General features: G+C 39.0%; 1 protein-coding gene across 1 annotated transcript in view; it reads left to right on the plus strand.

Annotated features, from left to right (window-relative positions):
- Nucleotides 1-13789, plus strand: part of LOC135703859 (coiled-coil domain-containing protein 170) — a 47498-nt gene extending 33709 nt beyond the window's left edge. Inside the window, exons 5-10 of the mRNA XM_065225210.1 lie at nucleotides 12071-12241; nucleotides 12304-12468; nucleotides 12548-12655; nucleotides 12779-12916; nucleotides 13015-13320; nucleotides 13383-13789. Of these exons, the coding sequence (XP_065081282.1) occupies nucleotides 12071-12241; nucleotides 12304-12468; nucleotides 12548-12655; nucleotides 12779-12916; nucleotides 13015-13320; nucleotides 13383-13775 (1281 nt within the window). The 3' untranslated portion in view covers nucleotides 13776-13789. The remainder of the gene's footprint in view (nucleotides 1-12070; nucleotides 12242-12303; nucleotides 12469-12547; nucleotides 12656-12778; nucleotides 12917-13014; nucleotides 13321-13382) is intronic.
- Nucleotides 13790-16323: the final 2534 nt, after the last annotated feature.

Raw genomic sequence — 16323 nt, forward strand, 5'->3', positions numbered from 1 at the left:
AAACTTTTTTTTTCAATTTTTCATTAATAACTGTTTTAAAAATGAACAAATAAAAAGTGATAATTTTATCACTGTTTTCATGAAATAAACGTTCTCCCCAAACCCAGTCCTCATAATCAAGTACAATTTGGTTGCACATCGTGCTGCTTGAATCAGAAAAGTTATAAAACAGCGCTGCTAATGTTCGGACGGCGGTTAAACAGGTAGCAGTAGGAAGGCGCTTCCTGTCAAGCGCGCAGAGTTCGAGTTTTGCACCTCGAACTTTGCGCGTCGTTCCCGTCGAGATCATTGGCTGCTGGTAGCAGCGTCGCCTCGATGGCGCAAGCGCTCCTTGAATTTTCAGAACCAGTCGCTCAGCTTTTGTAAACAACGCATTTTATCGTCGATTTGGCATAACTAATAGCTCACCCCACATGCTAACACCGCTAACAGGTTTGGAAAATTTTCCCCTATCTGATGGTAGTACTAGCATGCGTGAGCGAGCTACCAGTTACGCCAAATCGACGATCAAATGCGTTGTATACAAAAGCTGATACGTTCCTTCGAAAAAGTAATCGAGAAATACTTCTTGGGCTGAGTACCAATTGCCGAGTTACATTAAACTCGTGGTTAAACGTGACATTTCGTAAGTTATTTTCAATGTTCGAAAATGCCGGAAATTGATCAGTTTTCAAACAGAACTCAGCCACGGTTACCAAAATTTAACTTCTAGTCGGTCCGGTTATTCGGTAACTCATCTGTCACTTTTAGCCACGAGTTAAATTTAACTCGCTCATTGCGACACAGCCTTGGAAGTAAAATTATGGCCATCCATAAATTACGTATATTTTTGAAAAATTAACCCCCCTTCCCCCTCGGAGCGTGTTTTGCAATACACTTAACACATGGCCGGTCCCAACTTCTGTAACCCCTCTCCTCCCTCAACTACTACTTTATTTATGAAAGTTCCCTAATCATTGGGCAACACTGAAAGACAGCAGCACACACCTCACAAAATGGGTTAGACATTCATGCGAAATTTCAGTATTGATAGTCAATATTTCGCGATCAGAACATTTTAGCTTGAAATCCCTCCATTTGATTTTCGGTACATCTTTAATCTATTGATTTAATTAAAAAAATCTTAATATGTTTTTTTTTAGATTTCGTGCGTTTTGTGAACGCACATTCATTATTTTGCTTAAGAAAACGGGAACGGGGTGTTTCTGTGGTGATAAAAAGGATAAATGTGATAAATTATCAGACGGTACGTCTATTTATGCTTTTAGATTAGCTATGAAAGTACCTCCTGCTTGGAAAATTATGCTTTAGAACGGTTTATATAACCCCAGTTTTTTTTTTTTGCATAATTCTTTAAGTAGGAGGGACTTGCAATGCTTATCTCTTAGCATAAATAGAGGTACCGTTGAGTTTATTTTCAGTGCTAGGTTCTGAAATTCGACAGTGAGCGTTTAAAAGGGCCTACTTGTAATGTTCGATTCTCTTCATCGATTTTCTGTTTACAGCTAAGCGAAACAATTCAAACTGAACATTGCATTAGGTCCTAAGTAACACTGACAAGATTATCTTCGTCGCCTTTCTCCTTGAATCCACTCGGCCCAGGTATTATCAGCACACATATCGATACAAGAAGTTTTCATCTAGCATCTAATATGATAAACACAACAAGAAACGATTCTGTGCTCAAGTTATTAAGGCTGTGTTCCATTTCGTGAATTTTACTTAAATTTGACAGATAGAAAATTTTCAAATAAACCTGCTATTCCAGCAGACTTATTTCTGACAGACAAGGAATCAATTTGACAGACGCTTTCTCGAAAATCGGCCGATCTACAACAGAGGGATTTTCGAACATCTCAATTTATTTTCGAAGTGTCAAATCTAAGTGAAAATTTTCCAAACGGAACACAGCCTTATTTTTTTTTTTTTATTATTTGTTCAATCGGTAGATAAAAGATGTACCGAGAACTTATTGGAGGGATTCATGGTTAATTGATATCATCTCGATCAACTATGAAATGTTGCATAACATTGATGCAAAATTGTGCACTCCGTTTTTGTGTGTGCATTTATTTTTAGCGTTTTGAAGTTGAATCGCTGAGGATCAATCTTATTACCACAGAAAAATTTCAAGAGTACAGATATCAGCTCTCACAAAAATTATAACAAAGAAACTGGAACTTCACGTTTGTTGCAGATATCAGCTCTCACAAAAATTATAACAAAGAAACTGGAACTTCACGTTTGTTGCAGTCCAGTACACAAGGAGTTTCAATTTCATGAGTGATGTCACAACCGTCCAAGATGTGTGTCCTAGAAATCTTGAAGTGATAGGGAATATCAGCCATCATGACGGTCATTGTTGGACGCTTCAATGAATCACCTGATGAAAGCCTTACTAATATCTGATTGTAATTTAGGAACCAAATGAAATAGAATATGTATTCGCATTTTTATGAGGTCCTGAAATTAACCAAGTTTTACTAAGTAGGAAATCCAAAACATGTACATTAGACCTGTTCATTTTAAACGAAATGTTCCGAATGTAACGGGTCAACCGTGATTACTGTTCGTCATGTTAATTTGTACTTCTGTGTAAATTTTCAGCAAAATCGATGATGATTTAGCGGTGTTTCAAGTTAATTTTATGTTTTTAAGGTAATTTACGGCTTACAATATTTGTATCTCGAGACTGAAATAACGAAAACTGCTGTAACAACTTTCATAGCAAAGTTTAATGTGTCATGTATCAACTTTGTAACCAAAGGTTGACTATTCGAAGTGATTTTATTGAAGTTTGACTTAGTTTCATGCTCGAAGATATCTTAAAATGTGAAGAATTTTAAAGTATTTGTTCTACGAATTTTCCACCCATATGATATAAAAATGTGTAGTGTACGGCATAATGTTCCTCATATTGCTTTTCAATGACGACCGATGACTGTTACATTGATATATGATTTTTTCATAAATATGAATCCTCAGTAGACGTGTTTTTTTATCAAAGGCAAGTGTCACTCGAGCCATTCAAAATGTTCGTTATTTTATAAATTGCTGTTATGGTTCGAGTGACACTTGCCTTTGATAAAAAACACGTCTACTGAGGATTCATATTTATGAAAAAATCATATATCAATGAAACAGTCATCGGTCGTCATTGAAAAGCAATGCAACTATGTTCTGTCAATCTAATTGACTTTTATTGGTTCTGTTGTCTTGTGAATTTTAGCTAAACGGCCTCTTTTCTGATTTTTATCTCTCAATCTATGAAATATACACGAAAACTATGTTGGAACGAAACTTCAAGAACAATATGAGGAACATTATGCCGTACACTACACATTTTTATATCATATGGGTGGAAAATTCGTAGAACAAATACTTTAAAATTCTTCACATTTTAAGATATCTTCGAGCATGAAACTAAGTCAAACTTCAATAAAATCACTTCGAATAGTCAACCTTTGGTTACAAAGTTGATACATGACACATTAAACTTTGCTATGAAAGTTGTTACAGCAGTTTTCGTTATTTCAGTCTCGAGATACAAATATTGTAAGCCGTAAATTACCTTGAAAACATAAAATTAACTAGAAGCACCTCTAAATCAACACCGATTTTGCTGAAAATTTGCACAAAAGTTCAAATTAACATGACGAACAGTAATCACGGTTGACCCGTTACATTCCGAACATTTCGTTTAAAATGAACAGGTCTAATGTACATAAGACCTAAAGCATAGGTTACTTCTACTGTATTTTAAATCAATATCTAGAAAAAATTCACGAGAATTTCACTACACAGTTTAACGTAGTCTACGTCAACCCTGCGGTCGTGTCTTGTACACAACCCCACCCGTTTTTTAAATACAGTATAGTAAAAGGTTATATTAGCTATAAACAGCAACATCAAACGTACCAAGACATTTTGATTCAACCGATTTATTAGCAAAAGAGAAAATCTATTAAAAGACTCAAATATACAGGTTAGAACCTTATGATAATGAACGCTAAATATTTAGACAGAGCACCTTAGATAGCCTAAAAAGACACGGTATTACCAATCCGGAGGCAGCGGATTCGATTCCCGGTCGGGTCATGGAATTCTTTTGGGTTGAACATTTTCTGGACTTCCCTGGGCATAGAGTATCATTGTATTTGCCACATAATATACAATTTCATCCATTGGTTGGCATCTGGCTTGGAAATGCTCATTACAGCTAAATGCTACATTTTTTTTTATATTTTATATATGTGAAAAAAAGGAGGTAAAATTTGTGTATTTTTATGCAGTAAAGTATGTGTATTTAATATTAAAATTCAACGTCATGTAATTTTTTCTCATAGATGTTTTTTGAGGTTGTGAATAGTATTTTCGGGAGACGTTTTTCCGCTGGTCTTGTTGGAAGGACCACCACTATCGAAATTTGGAAACGCAGATCCGTTTTTAAATTCCTGGGAAATTCCACGTTCCAAGCGCTGGGACAGAAAGTTACAGATCAGTAACCTATTCGATTTTTGCGTAGCGACTGATATTACGAAAAGCTGCTATTCCCAAACGAGAGCAATAAGGCTTCTTCATTCTTCCGTTGGCCGGATCACACTTATGTCAAATTATCGCTACATGCATAGAGAAGAACCATGACGTGAAGCAGGATCATAAATTCGCCGAAAATCAGTCCGCATCTTGCTCTCTTGCCGTGCGGATCTATTTGCTTTTTGCTGAAGGCAGTGTTACTACTACCTAAAGCTACAACAAATTTAAACAGCACTTTTCAGTGCTCAATAAACCTGTAAAATTTCTACCTTTTTCCTCTTTGATCCTTTTTTGGACCCTACCCGAGGTAATCCTTCTTAGATATCGATTTGGAAAATTCATCTTCGATCCTTCAGATTCTTATAGTAATCTGCTTGGAAGTCGATTTGGATAAAAAATTACTGCCGCCATGGCGCCTAAGAACAAAAGAAAAGGGCAACCTCTTGATCCCCCTTCTGATGAAATTAATTTGAGCAATCAATTTGATTTGCTTATGGATGATGAGAATGATCCATCATTCAAGAAAAATTCTAGTAAACTTTCCCGGCTTAATGCCAAGAAGGAAAAGATTCCCCCTATTGTGATAACCACTTCCGATTTCCATGCTCTTCGCATGGAACTTTTGAATTTCGTGAAAGTTAAGTTTTCACTACAAATTGGACGTCGGGGTGAATGCCGTGTATTGGCTGAAACCTTGGACGGATTTAAATGTCTTCTCAAGTATTTTACTGAGAAGCAGCACAATTTTTTTAACTTACGGCACCAAAACTGAACGTGTGTTCAAGGTTGTCATGAAAGGACTGCCCAGTGGTGAATCCCTGGATCAGATCAAAGATGAACTGGCAAAATTACTTGGAGTTGTGCCACTCCAAGTAATCAAAATGAAGATGAAATCCCGTCCTGGCTATTCGCGCAACGAGATTTCTAATGATGTTTATTTAGTTCGCTTCAAGTCTAATGAACTAAACAACCTTAAGGCCTTAGAAAAAGATAGCCTTACGCTCCATGTCCAAGTGAAGTGGAAACACTTCAGGAAAACTGAAGGAAACTTCCAAAACCTCACCCAGTGCCGTGAGTGCCAGGGATGGGGTCACGGAACTAAAAATTGCTAGATGCCAGCTAAATGCATGAATTGAGGTGATTCCTCTCATGCAGAGGACGACTGTCCTGTGAAGGAAGATCCTAGGAAATTAAAATGTTCTAATTGGTGAACACCACAAACCCAATTTTTGGGAATGTAAGACTCGCAAAGCGATCCTACAATCTCGTTCTAAGCGACAGGTAGGAAACGCTCCACGTTTCCACACAGGTACAAATTCCTCTGCTGTTAACAACGGTCAGCGAGGAACAAATTCTACATTCGTACTCGTAGGTACAAATATCACCCCTGCTTCAAATTTTTCATCTGTACCTACTCCCCTCACTGCTAACAATGTTCAGCGAGTTAATAGAGCTACCTTTGCTGCTATTGCAGCGAGTAGAAATCAAAATACTAACCAACGTCATTCTAACGGAAATTTTGAAAATTTGGACTGCTCCTAAAATGGAATTTTTACAGAAATCATTAATTGACATGATTTCTGATATGCTTAAATCTAACTCCATGTTTGATGCTATTCAAACTGGAGTAAAATTTGCAAATAATATTGTCATGACTTTAAAATTCAGTAATGGATTTGAAGCATTAAATATTTTAAACTGGAATGCTCGATCTCTTAAAGATAATGAAGACGAGCTATTTAACTTTTTGAGAGTTCATAAGGTGCATATTGCCGTTATAACTGAAACGTTCCTTAAACCTGACCATAAGGTTAAGAAGGACTCAAATTATTTAATTTATAGAAATGATCGTCTTGATGGACCCTGTGGTGGCGTTGCCATCATTGTTCATAGACGAATCAAAAATAAAATTCTTTCTTCATTTGAAACCAAAGTTTTTGAAACTTTGGGAGTTTCTGTTGAAACAAAATTTGGACAACTTACGTTTATAGCTGCCTATTTGCCATTCCAATGCGTAGGCCAGCAAAAGAATTTTCTCAAGGGTGACCTCCAGAAACTTACCCGTCATAGGTCTAAATTCTTCATTATTGGTGATTTTAATGCAAAACACCGCTCATGGAATAATGCTCAAAGCAAATCCAATGGTAATATTCTGTTTGATGATTGTTCTGCAGGTTATTACACTATTCAATATCCAAACAGCCCAACATGCTTTTCTTCTGCAAGAAATCCCTCAACTATTGATTTGGTCTTAACTGATTCATGTCAACTTTGTAGCCAATTGGTTACCCATGCTGACTTCGGTTCTGATCACCTTCCAGTAACTTTTGATATATCCCAAGAAATAATGTCTAATCCCAACAGCTCTATTTTCAATTACCATAGGGCTGATTGGGAGCAATATCGAACATTCATGGAATATAACTTCGATCCAAACATTCCTTTGCAAACCAAAGATGAAATTAATTATGCTCTTGAATCTCTGACTACTTCTATAGTTGAAGCAAGAGCTGCCTCAGTACCAAAATGCGAGGTTAAATTCGATTCAATTATTATAGACGACGATCTTCAGCTCTTGATCCGTCTGAAAAATGTCCGTAGGAGTTAATATAAAAAAACACGCGATCCTGCCATGAAACTTATCTGGCGGGATTTGCAAACACAAATTAAAAAGCGTTTCTCTGCCCTGTGGAGCAAAAATTTTGAAAATAATGTTTCTAAATTAGACCCGAGTTCCAAACCCTTTTGGAAACTCACAAAATTTTTGAAAAAACCTCAAAAGTCTTTTTCCAGCGCTTAAAGAAGGCGGTAAAATTTTGATCACAAATTTGAAAAAGCTCAGAAACTTGCTAAACAATTCGAGAGTTCCCATAATTTCAGTTTGCATCTAACTAGTCCTATTGAGAATCAGGTTGCTCGAGATTATCTGAATATTTTCTCTCGGGAAAATATTTTTGATGATTCCTGGGGGACTGATTTGGACGAAGTAAGGTCTATTACTAAAAAGTTTCATAATATGAAAGCTCCTGGTGATGATGGAATTTTCTATATCCTCATCAAAAAACTCCCAGAGAGTACCTTGTCTTTCTTGGTAAAATTATTTAACATATGTTTCCATTTGGCATACTTTCCTGATAAATGGAAAAATGCAAAAGTTGTTCCAATTTTGAAGCCGGATAAAAATCCAGCTGAAGCTTCTAGCTACCGCCCAATAAGTTTGCTTTCTTCAATAAGTAAACTTTTTGAAAAGATAATTTTGAATAGAATGATGCTTCACATCAATGCGAACTCAATTTTTGCAGATGAGCAGTTTGGATTTCGCCATGGGCATTCAACTACTCATCAACTCTTAAGAGTTACCAATTTAATTCGTTCAAACAAATCTGAAGGCCACTCAACTGGAGTTGCTCTTCTAGGCATAGAAAAAGCATTCGACAGTGTTTGGCATGAAGGTTTGATTGCTTAATTGAAAAAGTTTAATTTTTCACTCTATAAGGCTTGTACTTGAAAAAAATGCACAATTTTTATCCGTGTGTAACTTTTTTATCCGTGGGTAAAGATTGATGAAAATCTGGGTATAACTAGTTTGGAGTGAATTGTTTACATGTGCAAAATAACAATCGGTTCAATGGTTATTGAGATGTCATCGAAACAAGAAGAAAATCGCCGAAGATTTTTGCGCGCCGTCATGGAAAATCCGACTGCGACCATGACATGGATCGGAAGACAACTGGGAATCAGCCATACAACTGTGTCTCGGGTGGTAAAATCGTTTAAGGAGACCCAGACGACCGAGTGGTGGGCTGGAAGCGGAAGAAAATCGAAGACAGCTGACCCTTTGAAGGCCCGGAAGGTGTTGGATTATTTCAAGCGTAATCCAAACCTTTCGATTCGCGACACGGCTCTGAAGGCAAAGTGTTCCGCCTGGTTCGTTCAGAAAACCATGAAACGAGCTGGGCTTCGTGTATTCAGGGTCCGGAAGGCACCGAACCGGCGTGATCAACAAAACACGGCGGCCAAATTCCGCGCAAGGAAGCTGTATCAAGAGTGGTTAACGAAACCGATGTGTGTGGTTATGGATGACGAAACCTACATCAAGGCAGACGCAAAGCAGATACCGGGGCTGGAGTTCTACGTTGCCAAATCACGGTTTGATGTTCCGGAAGACATAAGGAAGAAGAAAGTGGACAAATTCGCCAAAAAAATACTTGCTCTGGCAGGCCATATGCCAATGCGGTAAACTGAGTAAACCGTACATCACAATGGGTACCATCAACAGCGAATTTTACCGCACCGAGTGCCTCCAGAAGAGTCTGTTGCCCTTCCTGCGGTCCCACGGAGGCGAGACATTATTTTGGCCAGACCTGGCATCATGCCATTACGCGTGATCGACGTTGGATTGGTACAGAGACAATAACGTTTGTCTTTGTACCAAAAACCGCCAACCCCCCAAATTCACCAGAGATTCGTCCGGTGGAAATATTTTGGGCCATAATGAAGGCCAAAGTTCGAAAAACGTCCAAGGTGTTTAAGAACGAGCTGGAGTTGAAGAAAGAATGGATGAAAGTGACCAAAAAGGTCGGCTCCACCATTGCACAAAATGTAATGAGGGGTCTTAAGGGAAAGGTGTGGACTTTCAGCGATGGAAAGGAAATTTAATAAAGTAATTATGCCGAAACATAATCCATATGTATAAGTTCATTTCCTGAAAGTTTCAAGAAAATTCGACTTAAAATAAATTTTTGGTGAACACTTTTGTCTGGTGCAGTTTTTTCGAGTACAAAATTATTTAACTGACACAACTCTGCAGGTAAATTATCAAAATTCCAAAACTAATCGACTTCCTGTTAGAGTAGGAGTTCCTCAGGGTAGCATTCTTGTGCCTAAATTGTATAACATTTTCACTTCGGACCTCCATGATTTGCCTCAGGGTTGCCACAAATCTTTGTTCGCTGATGACACAGGCATTTCCGCTTAAGGAAGAAGTCTTCGTGTTATTTGCAGCAGACTGCAGAAAAGTTTAGATATTTTCTCTTCTTATTTACAAAAATGGAAGATTTCTCCCAACGCTTCCAAAACTTAACTTATAATATTTCCACATAAACCTAGAGCTTCCTTTTTGAAACCTAGTAGTAGTCACATAGTCACTATGAACGGAGTTCCTATTTCCTGGTCATACCAAGTGAAATATCTTGGATTAATACTTGACCAAAAATTAACTTTTAAAGATCACATTGAGGGCATTCAAGCCAAATGTAACAAATATATAAAATGTTTGTATCCTCTTATAAACAGGAAATCCAAACTTTGCCTGTCGAATAAACTTCTTATATTTAAACAAGTTTTTAGACCGGCCATGCTTTACGCTGTGCCAATATGGTCTAGTTGTTGCACTACCAGGAAAAAAGCACTTCAAAGGATTCAGAATAAAGTTCTGAAGATGATTATGAAGTTACCTCCCTGGTACAGTACTACCGAAGTGCATAGAATTTCGAATGTTGAGACTTTAGAACAAATGTCCAACAAAATAATTAATAATTTCAGGCAAAAATCGTTGCAATCCTCAATTGCAACGATTAATTCTCTTTATACTTAGATAAGATTTAGTTTTAAGATTTCAATTGTTATACTGATATGCAGGTTTAAAAAAACCTGTTTAAAATACTGAATTGCCAAGGCAGGAACAAAGTGTTTTTACATTTTCATTTTTTCATTTTCATTTAGCAGCGTTTGGTGGGGCAATGGGAGCGCAAGTCAATCCAAAGCCGAGGATAAAGGAAGAGTAATGGCTGAATAGTCTATGCGGACCACTTGAACGCCATGGGAAAAGGAAGGGATTGAAGAGGCCGGTTATTGGGAGTTTTGAGGAAATGACACATAATGATGCTAAATGTAAAGAAACCGAAAATCCATCTCCCACTGATTCATCCTTTCACATATATACCAATTTGATATTTTAAAGCAATAATCAAAATAAACAGACAATACATGAAAAGGCTAGTTGCCAGTTGCTTTAAAGGCTAGTTGCCTCCCTAAGCGGACCCTCCTCATCCCAACTCTTCTGTCAATCCACTTAATGCTACTAAGCTGTCTAAATTTTCTTATATAAGTTCGTTTGATGATTATGATATCTCTAATTTAAAATATCTAAAAATATATTTTTTTTTTAATTTTTATTTAATAAATCATTGAAATCTCTAATCTACCTACCATGTTTTATTAAGTATCTGCACTTGTGAATGTAATCTAATATTTAACGTGTTTTAAGTTGTTTTTGACCTTGACGTATATTTAATATATATTAGTTCGTCCCAGGTGACACCTTCAAGTGACTAAAATGCTTCACTTTGAAGTAAGTTCCTAGCTGATTTTTAAATAACATAGAGTATATGCTTCAACTACGCTCACACGTTTCCACTATGTCGTCCCACAATATTACGTATGCTTATGTCACAATAGAAGCACGCCACAGTGGAAATCCCGAGCCATAGTTCAAACACTTATCCCAAATCAAAATGAAGCACATATAAGATTAGTTGCAATACCATGTACAAAAGTGGTGTTTAATATTGTTCCCTGAGTAATACCTCAATGAAAACAACAACGAAAGCTTGTCACGCAAGTAGAAGGAGTACTGTTGGGCACTTTCTGAAATATTTCAATAGTATAATTCCCCTGCAAACCCAAATAAATCTATCTGCGTAAAAATAAATAAAATAAGAGTGATTTGCGGCAAAACCCGCCAGTATCGCACCCAACGTCAGTGCCTATACGTAAGCGTACTACAACGCGGCTTTCAAATAAAGGAGTAACAAGTGTGATACTATCACTTCAGGCTAGAACTTTGGTTCTCCTATGCAATGGTTCATCAGAGAGGGGAAGCTCAGTAATCCTCATCGCATGCTCATGACGCTATTTTGTCACGGCATGAGCCAACGATGCCGGACCTAAACCAACAGTCTCCAACGCTCCACTATGAAGCATAAGATAAGGCCCGCCTACTAACGTCCAGGTTAAAAAACTAGCCAAGGGGAGTGAACAATGTAAAAACACTTAGATATATATAATAACAATTTAGGCTGGTAAGTTACTGTAGTAACTGGAGCACCTAGGTTAAAATGAAATGTAACTTATTTTGAATTTGAAACAAATAAAGACACGAAAAAATCGCAGCCAAAAGTGTTAAGCGTCTTTCTGCTAATGGCTAAGATTTACCAACTTGTTGAGAGAAGATGTTTAACGAGAATAATTAAAAACGGCAGGAGCTTTAGGAAATACTAAATTGTTTTTTTTTTCTTTATTAAACAGACTTTTAGCCTTGGGCTGCTACTAAATTGTTATTTGAAGAGCTGCACTAACAATATTTTTCTTTCGTAAGATTTTTACGAACCTCTCCTCCCCCCCCCATCATAATAGATCGTTATAAATTTGAACCCTCCCCCTCCCCCCTAAATGCTTACGTAATTATTGAATGACCCCTAAGTGGAAATTTATACATGTACTCTGTTGTTACACTTTTTTTTTTAAATTACAGCAAGCAGCACAACTCAAAGAATCACTGCACCAGGAAGCATCCCGCCATCGAGAACATCAGGAAAACACTACCTGCCGGTTGAAAAACGAAGAACAACACCGGATGAGCGTCGAAGAGCGATTGGAGAAGGCCTGTCATGAGTTGCAGCATCTTCGAGCGGAGCACACAACTGTAAGTGATTCGAAATTCAATCCCAGCACAACTCTCATTAAACTGAAACCATTCACCCACAGCTCAGCGAGTACCTGGTCCGACTTGCCCGAGCTTTGTGTTGGAGTGAGTGTTCGGAACCCCCTGCCCCCGGCAGCGATACCACCATCCTGGGGGAAACACTGCTGGAGAGAGCCGAACGGCTAGCTACCCATCATGACCACCACGTGCATGGAATCTGTGATAAGGTATTCTGATCCATCGGAAGAAAAATAGCATGAATCGGTTTACTGAGCGTTACTTGTTTGTTGTTTTGCTGCAATTCAGAACTGCTGGGAACTGGCCAATCATCACTCGCACTCCCACTCCCATCACCACAGCCATTTGCCAAAGTTGAGACGAGAACGTTCCTGCACCGATCTGCCAATGAAAGAAGTAAACTATCGATTTTTGGTATATAAAGAAAACTCTTTCCATCCATCACATTCAATTCACTCACTCATCCACTCCCACTATGTCACTGTGTAAAGCAACCAGAAATGCATTCTCATTTTGTAGAGTACCGCACAGTACAATTTGCAACGGAGGGTTCGCGTCCTCAGGGAACAGGTGCAACGGCGGGATCTGCATTTGGAGCTCCTCAGGCGCAAGATTGCACTGCTCGAGGATAATGCTAGGGGGAAAACGATGTTGCAAGTAGATTTCGTTCCATTTCATCCCATTTCCGGCACCGCTGGCGGTCGATTTAGATGTTTTGAAAATCGTTTACTCGCTTCTTTTCCTTTTATCTGTAGACGGAACGTGACGAAGCTGTTCACAGGGCGCGGAAGAATTCGAAAAATGCCGAAAGAACTGCTCAACAGCTGTGTGAAGTAAAGGCTCAGTTGTCGGAGGTGAAGACACAGCTGAACGAGGCTTCGGACTACAAAATAACAGCCTTGGAACGGGCCCGGAAGTGTGACGAGCTGCAGGCACGTCTCTGTGAGCTGGAAAATGAAAGGGAAAGATTGGTTGGCCAATTGGCAGCCTATAAATCCCGAGCACGATCAGCGGTCGAAAGTTCCCATGAGCGAAGGGTGCGTGACGAACATGCTATCACGGTGAGTATTAGATTTTGAATTCCAGAACCTAAATTCTTATGATTGCCTTTCAACAAAATCAGCATCTCCGCGAGGAGATGTCTCGAATAAAGTCACAACTAGCGGACACAAATCACCGCCTGTCGCAGCTACAAGCGTTCCGGACTTCCGTGGCAAAAATGCTGCATCTGCGTGACAGTCCCGATTCCGAGTTGCTGCACAAGCTGCAGAACATGTGCAGTGCCCATCATCAATGCACATGCTTGGGTAGCAGACACTACGGTTCGACGTCACCGCTAGGGACGGCCGGCAGTGACCATCATTGTTCCCGGTACGATGACATTCAACCGGGGCCGTCTTCCAGCTGCAGGCCATTAAGTTCCAGCCCGGTTCACACCCGGAGGTACATCGATTCGGGATTCAATGACCATGATCATAATTTCGACGACGACTTTGATTTCGGGAAGAAATATTAAACTCAATTTAAACTGCCTGTTGAGAAGAGAGAAACTACACTGCCAAATAAGGGATGGCATAAAGCGAGGCGTTCACTGTGGGAGAAGAGGAGGATGGAATATCATGTGTTCGTTTTTTTTTATAGTTGCCCGTGGTCGGTCTTTTATAGCGGGAAAACTGTGCGCCGAAGCGGCACCTAGTTGAGAATAGTCGAAACATGATCGTTGTAGCTATAAAGTAATAATGTTGTATGGAATAAATGTTGAACCGTGGGATTAAGTTGTAATTAATTAGGATGACAACGCGGTACTATGGACTCACACGGCCGTTCAGTGATTAACTCGATTGCAAGTCAAGTTCTTAATCGACTCGGGGGCAGAAGTTAATACAGTGGATAAGGAAACTTTCTTTGCTCTGAGAAACAACAATTCCATCTATTGTTTGAGAAATGGTTCGGATAAACAACTTAAAGCATATGCGACGGAAGGTGTAGTGGTAAGCGTGACTGCTTTCTAACACACCAATGGGTCGCCCATATGGTTTAAAGTTACAGAAGATTTTCGGTGTGCCATTTTTTATCGAATACACCCTTTAAGCCTCAGACAAAATAGGAACTGATGCAGTTAAAGTCCGTTTCACTCATAATTTTTGGCAGTTGCATATTAATTTTACTTTTCCAATACTTGAGACTAATCTAAAAGTTGAACCTGAATGTAAAATTCTAGTCGAAAATAATTCAATTTGTCCACCCAAGTGCGCTTCTCGCATTTCTCAAATTTATCAACTCAGTTTTCATTTCCCTTAGGCCACCGAAAATCTGCGCTGGCTGTTGAGGTCTATTACTCAAATTTATTACGTGATCTATCATCCGTCATAATCGATTATGGGTGTCCAATATTATTATCCCTCATCCACCCAGCAAATCGCCTGATTCACCGGAATTAAGTCGAAGAGGAAAACAAAACCAAAAATATCCGGTATCGATTCATTAAATCCCTCTGCCTTACCGAAAAGTCTCGAAACCAGATTTGCATTCGGATTATACGGGTTTCCGCAAATTGACCTCACCGTTCCGTCTGGTCCGGTTGGATGAATTCAATAATGGAGAAATTGCAACTTTCAATTATTGTGGCCCCATGCCAAACATTATTGCCGCTTGCGCTATGCCGGCCGCGGTCATCTTGGTTTCAATTTTACTTGAGCAAAGTGTTCAACAGGTGATTTATTTGCCTCCGCGTTGTTGGATAGCGAAAGATCAATTGTCCGGGGGTCAACCGAACCGGTTTCTTCCGTTTCATTGTCGACCATGGTTTTGCAGTGTGGGATGATAAGAAAAAGTGAAAATATGCTCCCAGGGGGGCGGCTTACTCTCGTGCGGTGGGTTGTAATTTATAATATCTTATCACATTTTTTCTTGCTAACCTCGAAACAGATCTCGACGTTGCTAATAATAGGGGGGTCAACCGACGATGACGACGACGACGACGAATTGCAATTTGAAATTAATCCCACAATTAACCTGTTAAGTCCACAGTCTCGAGTGCAGTGCGCGCGTTCGGCGCTGAGGATGGTCACGACATTGTGTGACGAGATAGCATCTTTTGCATTTCTTTCTACGACGGAGTGAAGCGACCAGTTAGTGGGTTCGTCCCTCTTATAGCAGTTAGAAGATGCCGCTGCGAGCGCTAAGTCCGGTTGAGGAGGAAAAATCCAATTCATTCCCGAGATTAGGGGCGGTGAGATCAGGCGCGCGTTGACACGCTCGAAGCTATGACTTATTATTTTCATTTTGCTCTCGCTGTGCTTCAGTGTGAACCTTGAAAAGTACGCTGCTGGTTAATTTCTATGCTTCGCTTGTCTTGAGTTGGGATGTGGTCTGCTGGACGGGGCGGCTAATGCAGCAGTGCTGAGATGATTGTGATGCCGAACAATGCTAATGGATGGTCTCGTTGATTAATTAAAGAGCAAGTAAGTGATTCGAGGAAATAGATTTTACATTTTCGCTTTCCATAGGAATGCTGAAATTATCAAAACGTTAAACGAATTTAATCAACTTAAAATTATGAGATGTGAAGATTTTGGAATTCTTTGACTGTTACGTCCAAACTAGAATTTTGCAACGGTCCTCAACTTAGCGTTATTTGAACACTTCCACTTGCACTTTTTTGTATTTGTATTTTGAGTAGAATGTACAGTGTCCAGAGAAGCTACTGAGAGGCTCTGAATCAAGATTTATTTTCAGTATGATTAAGTGTGTTACATTTATTATACCACGCTCAAAGGAGAAGGGGTGGTAAGGAACATTTGATGAAAAAATGAATCAATGAATTTTGCTGAAGGCAATATTTTTTTAATTCGGCCTTTTTTAATATTCTTAATAATATGTTAACTAAACCCCACAGCATCCTTCCAATGATTCCAAATAAGCTCATAATCATTACATAACAATATTTATTTTCCGATATGTGCATCCAACTTCATAGACCTCAACATTTCTCCCTCATTTTGATGGAAGACAATCCCATCCAAATCCAGTCCAAGCAAACGACAACGACAACAAACGACAAA

This window comes from Ochlerotatus camptorhynchus, unplaced genomic scaffold, assembly GCF_037179485.1.
Source record: "Ochlerotatus camptorhynchus isolate MF236.1 unplaced genomic scaffold, CSIRO-AGI_Acam_v1.1 ptg000222l, whole genome shotgun sequence".
Classification (NCBI taxonomy): Eukaryota; Metazoa; Arthropoda; class Insecta; order Diptera; family Culicidae; genus Ochlerotatus; species Ochlerotatus camptorhynchus.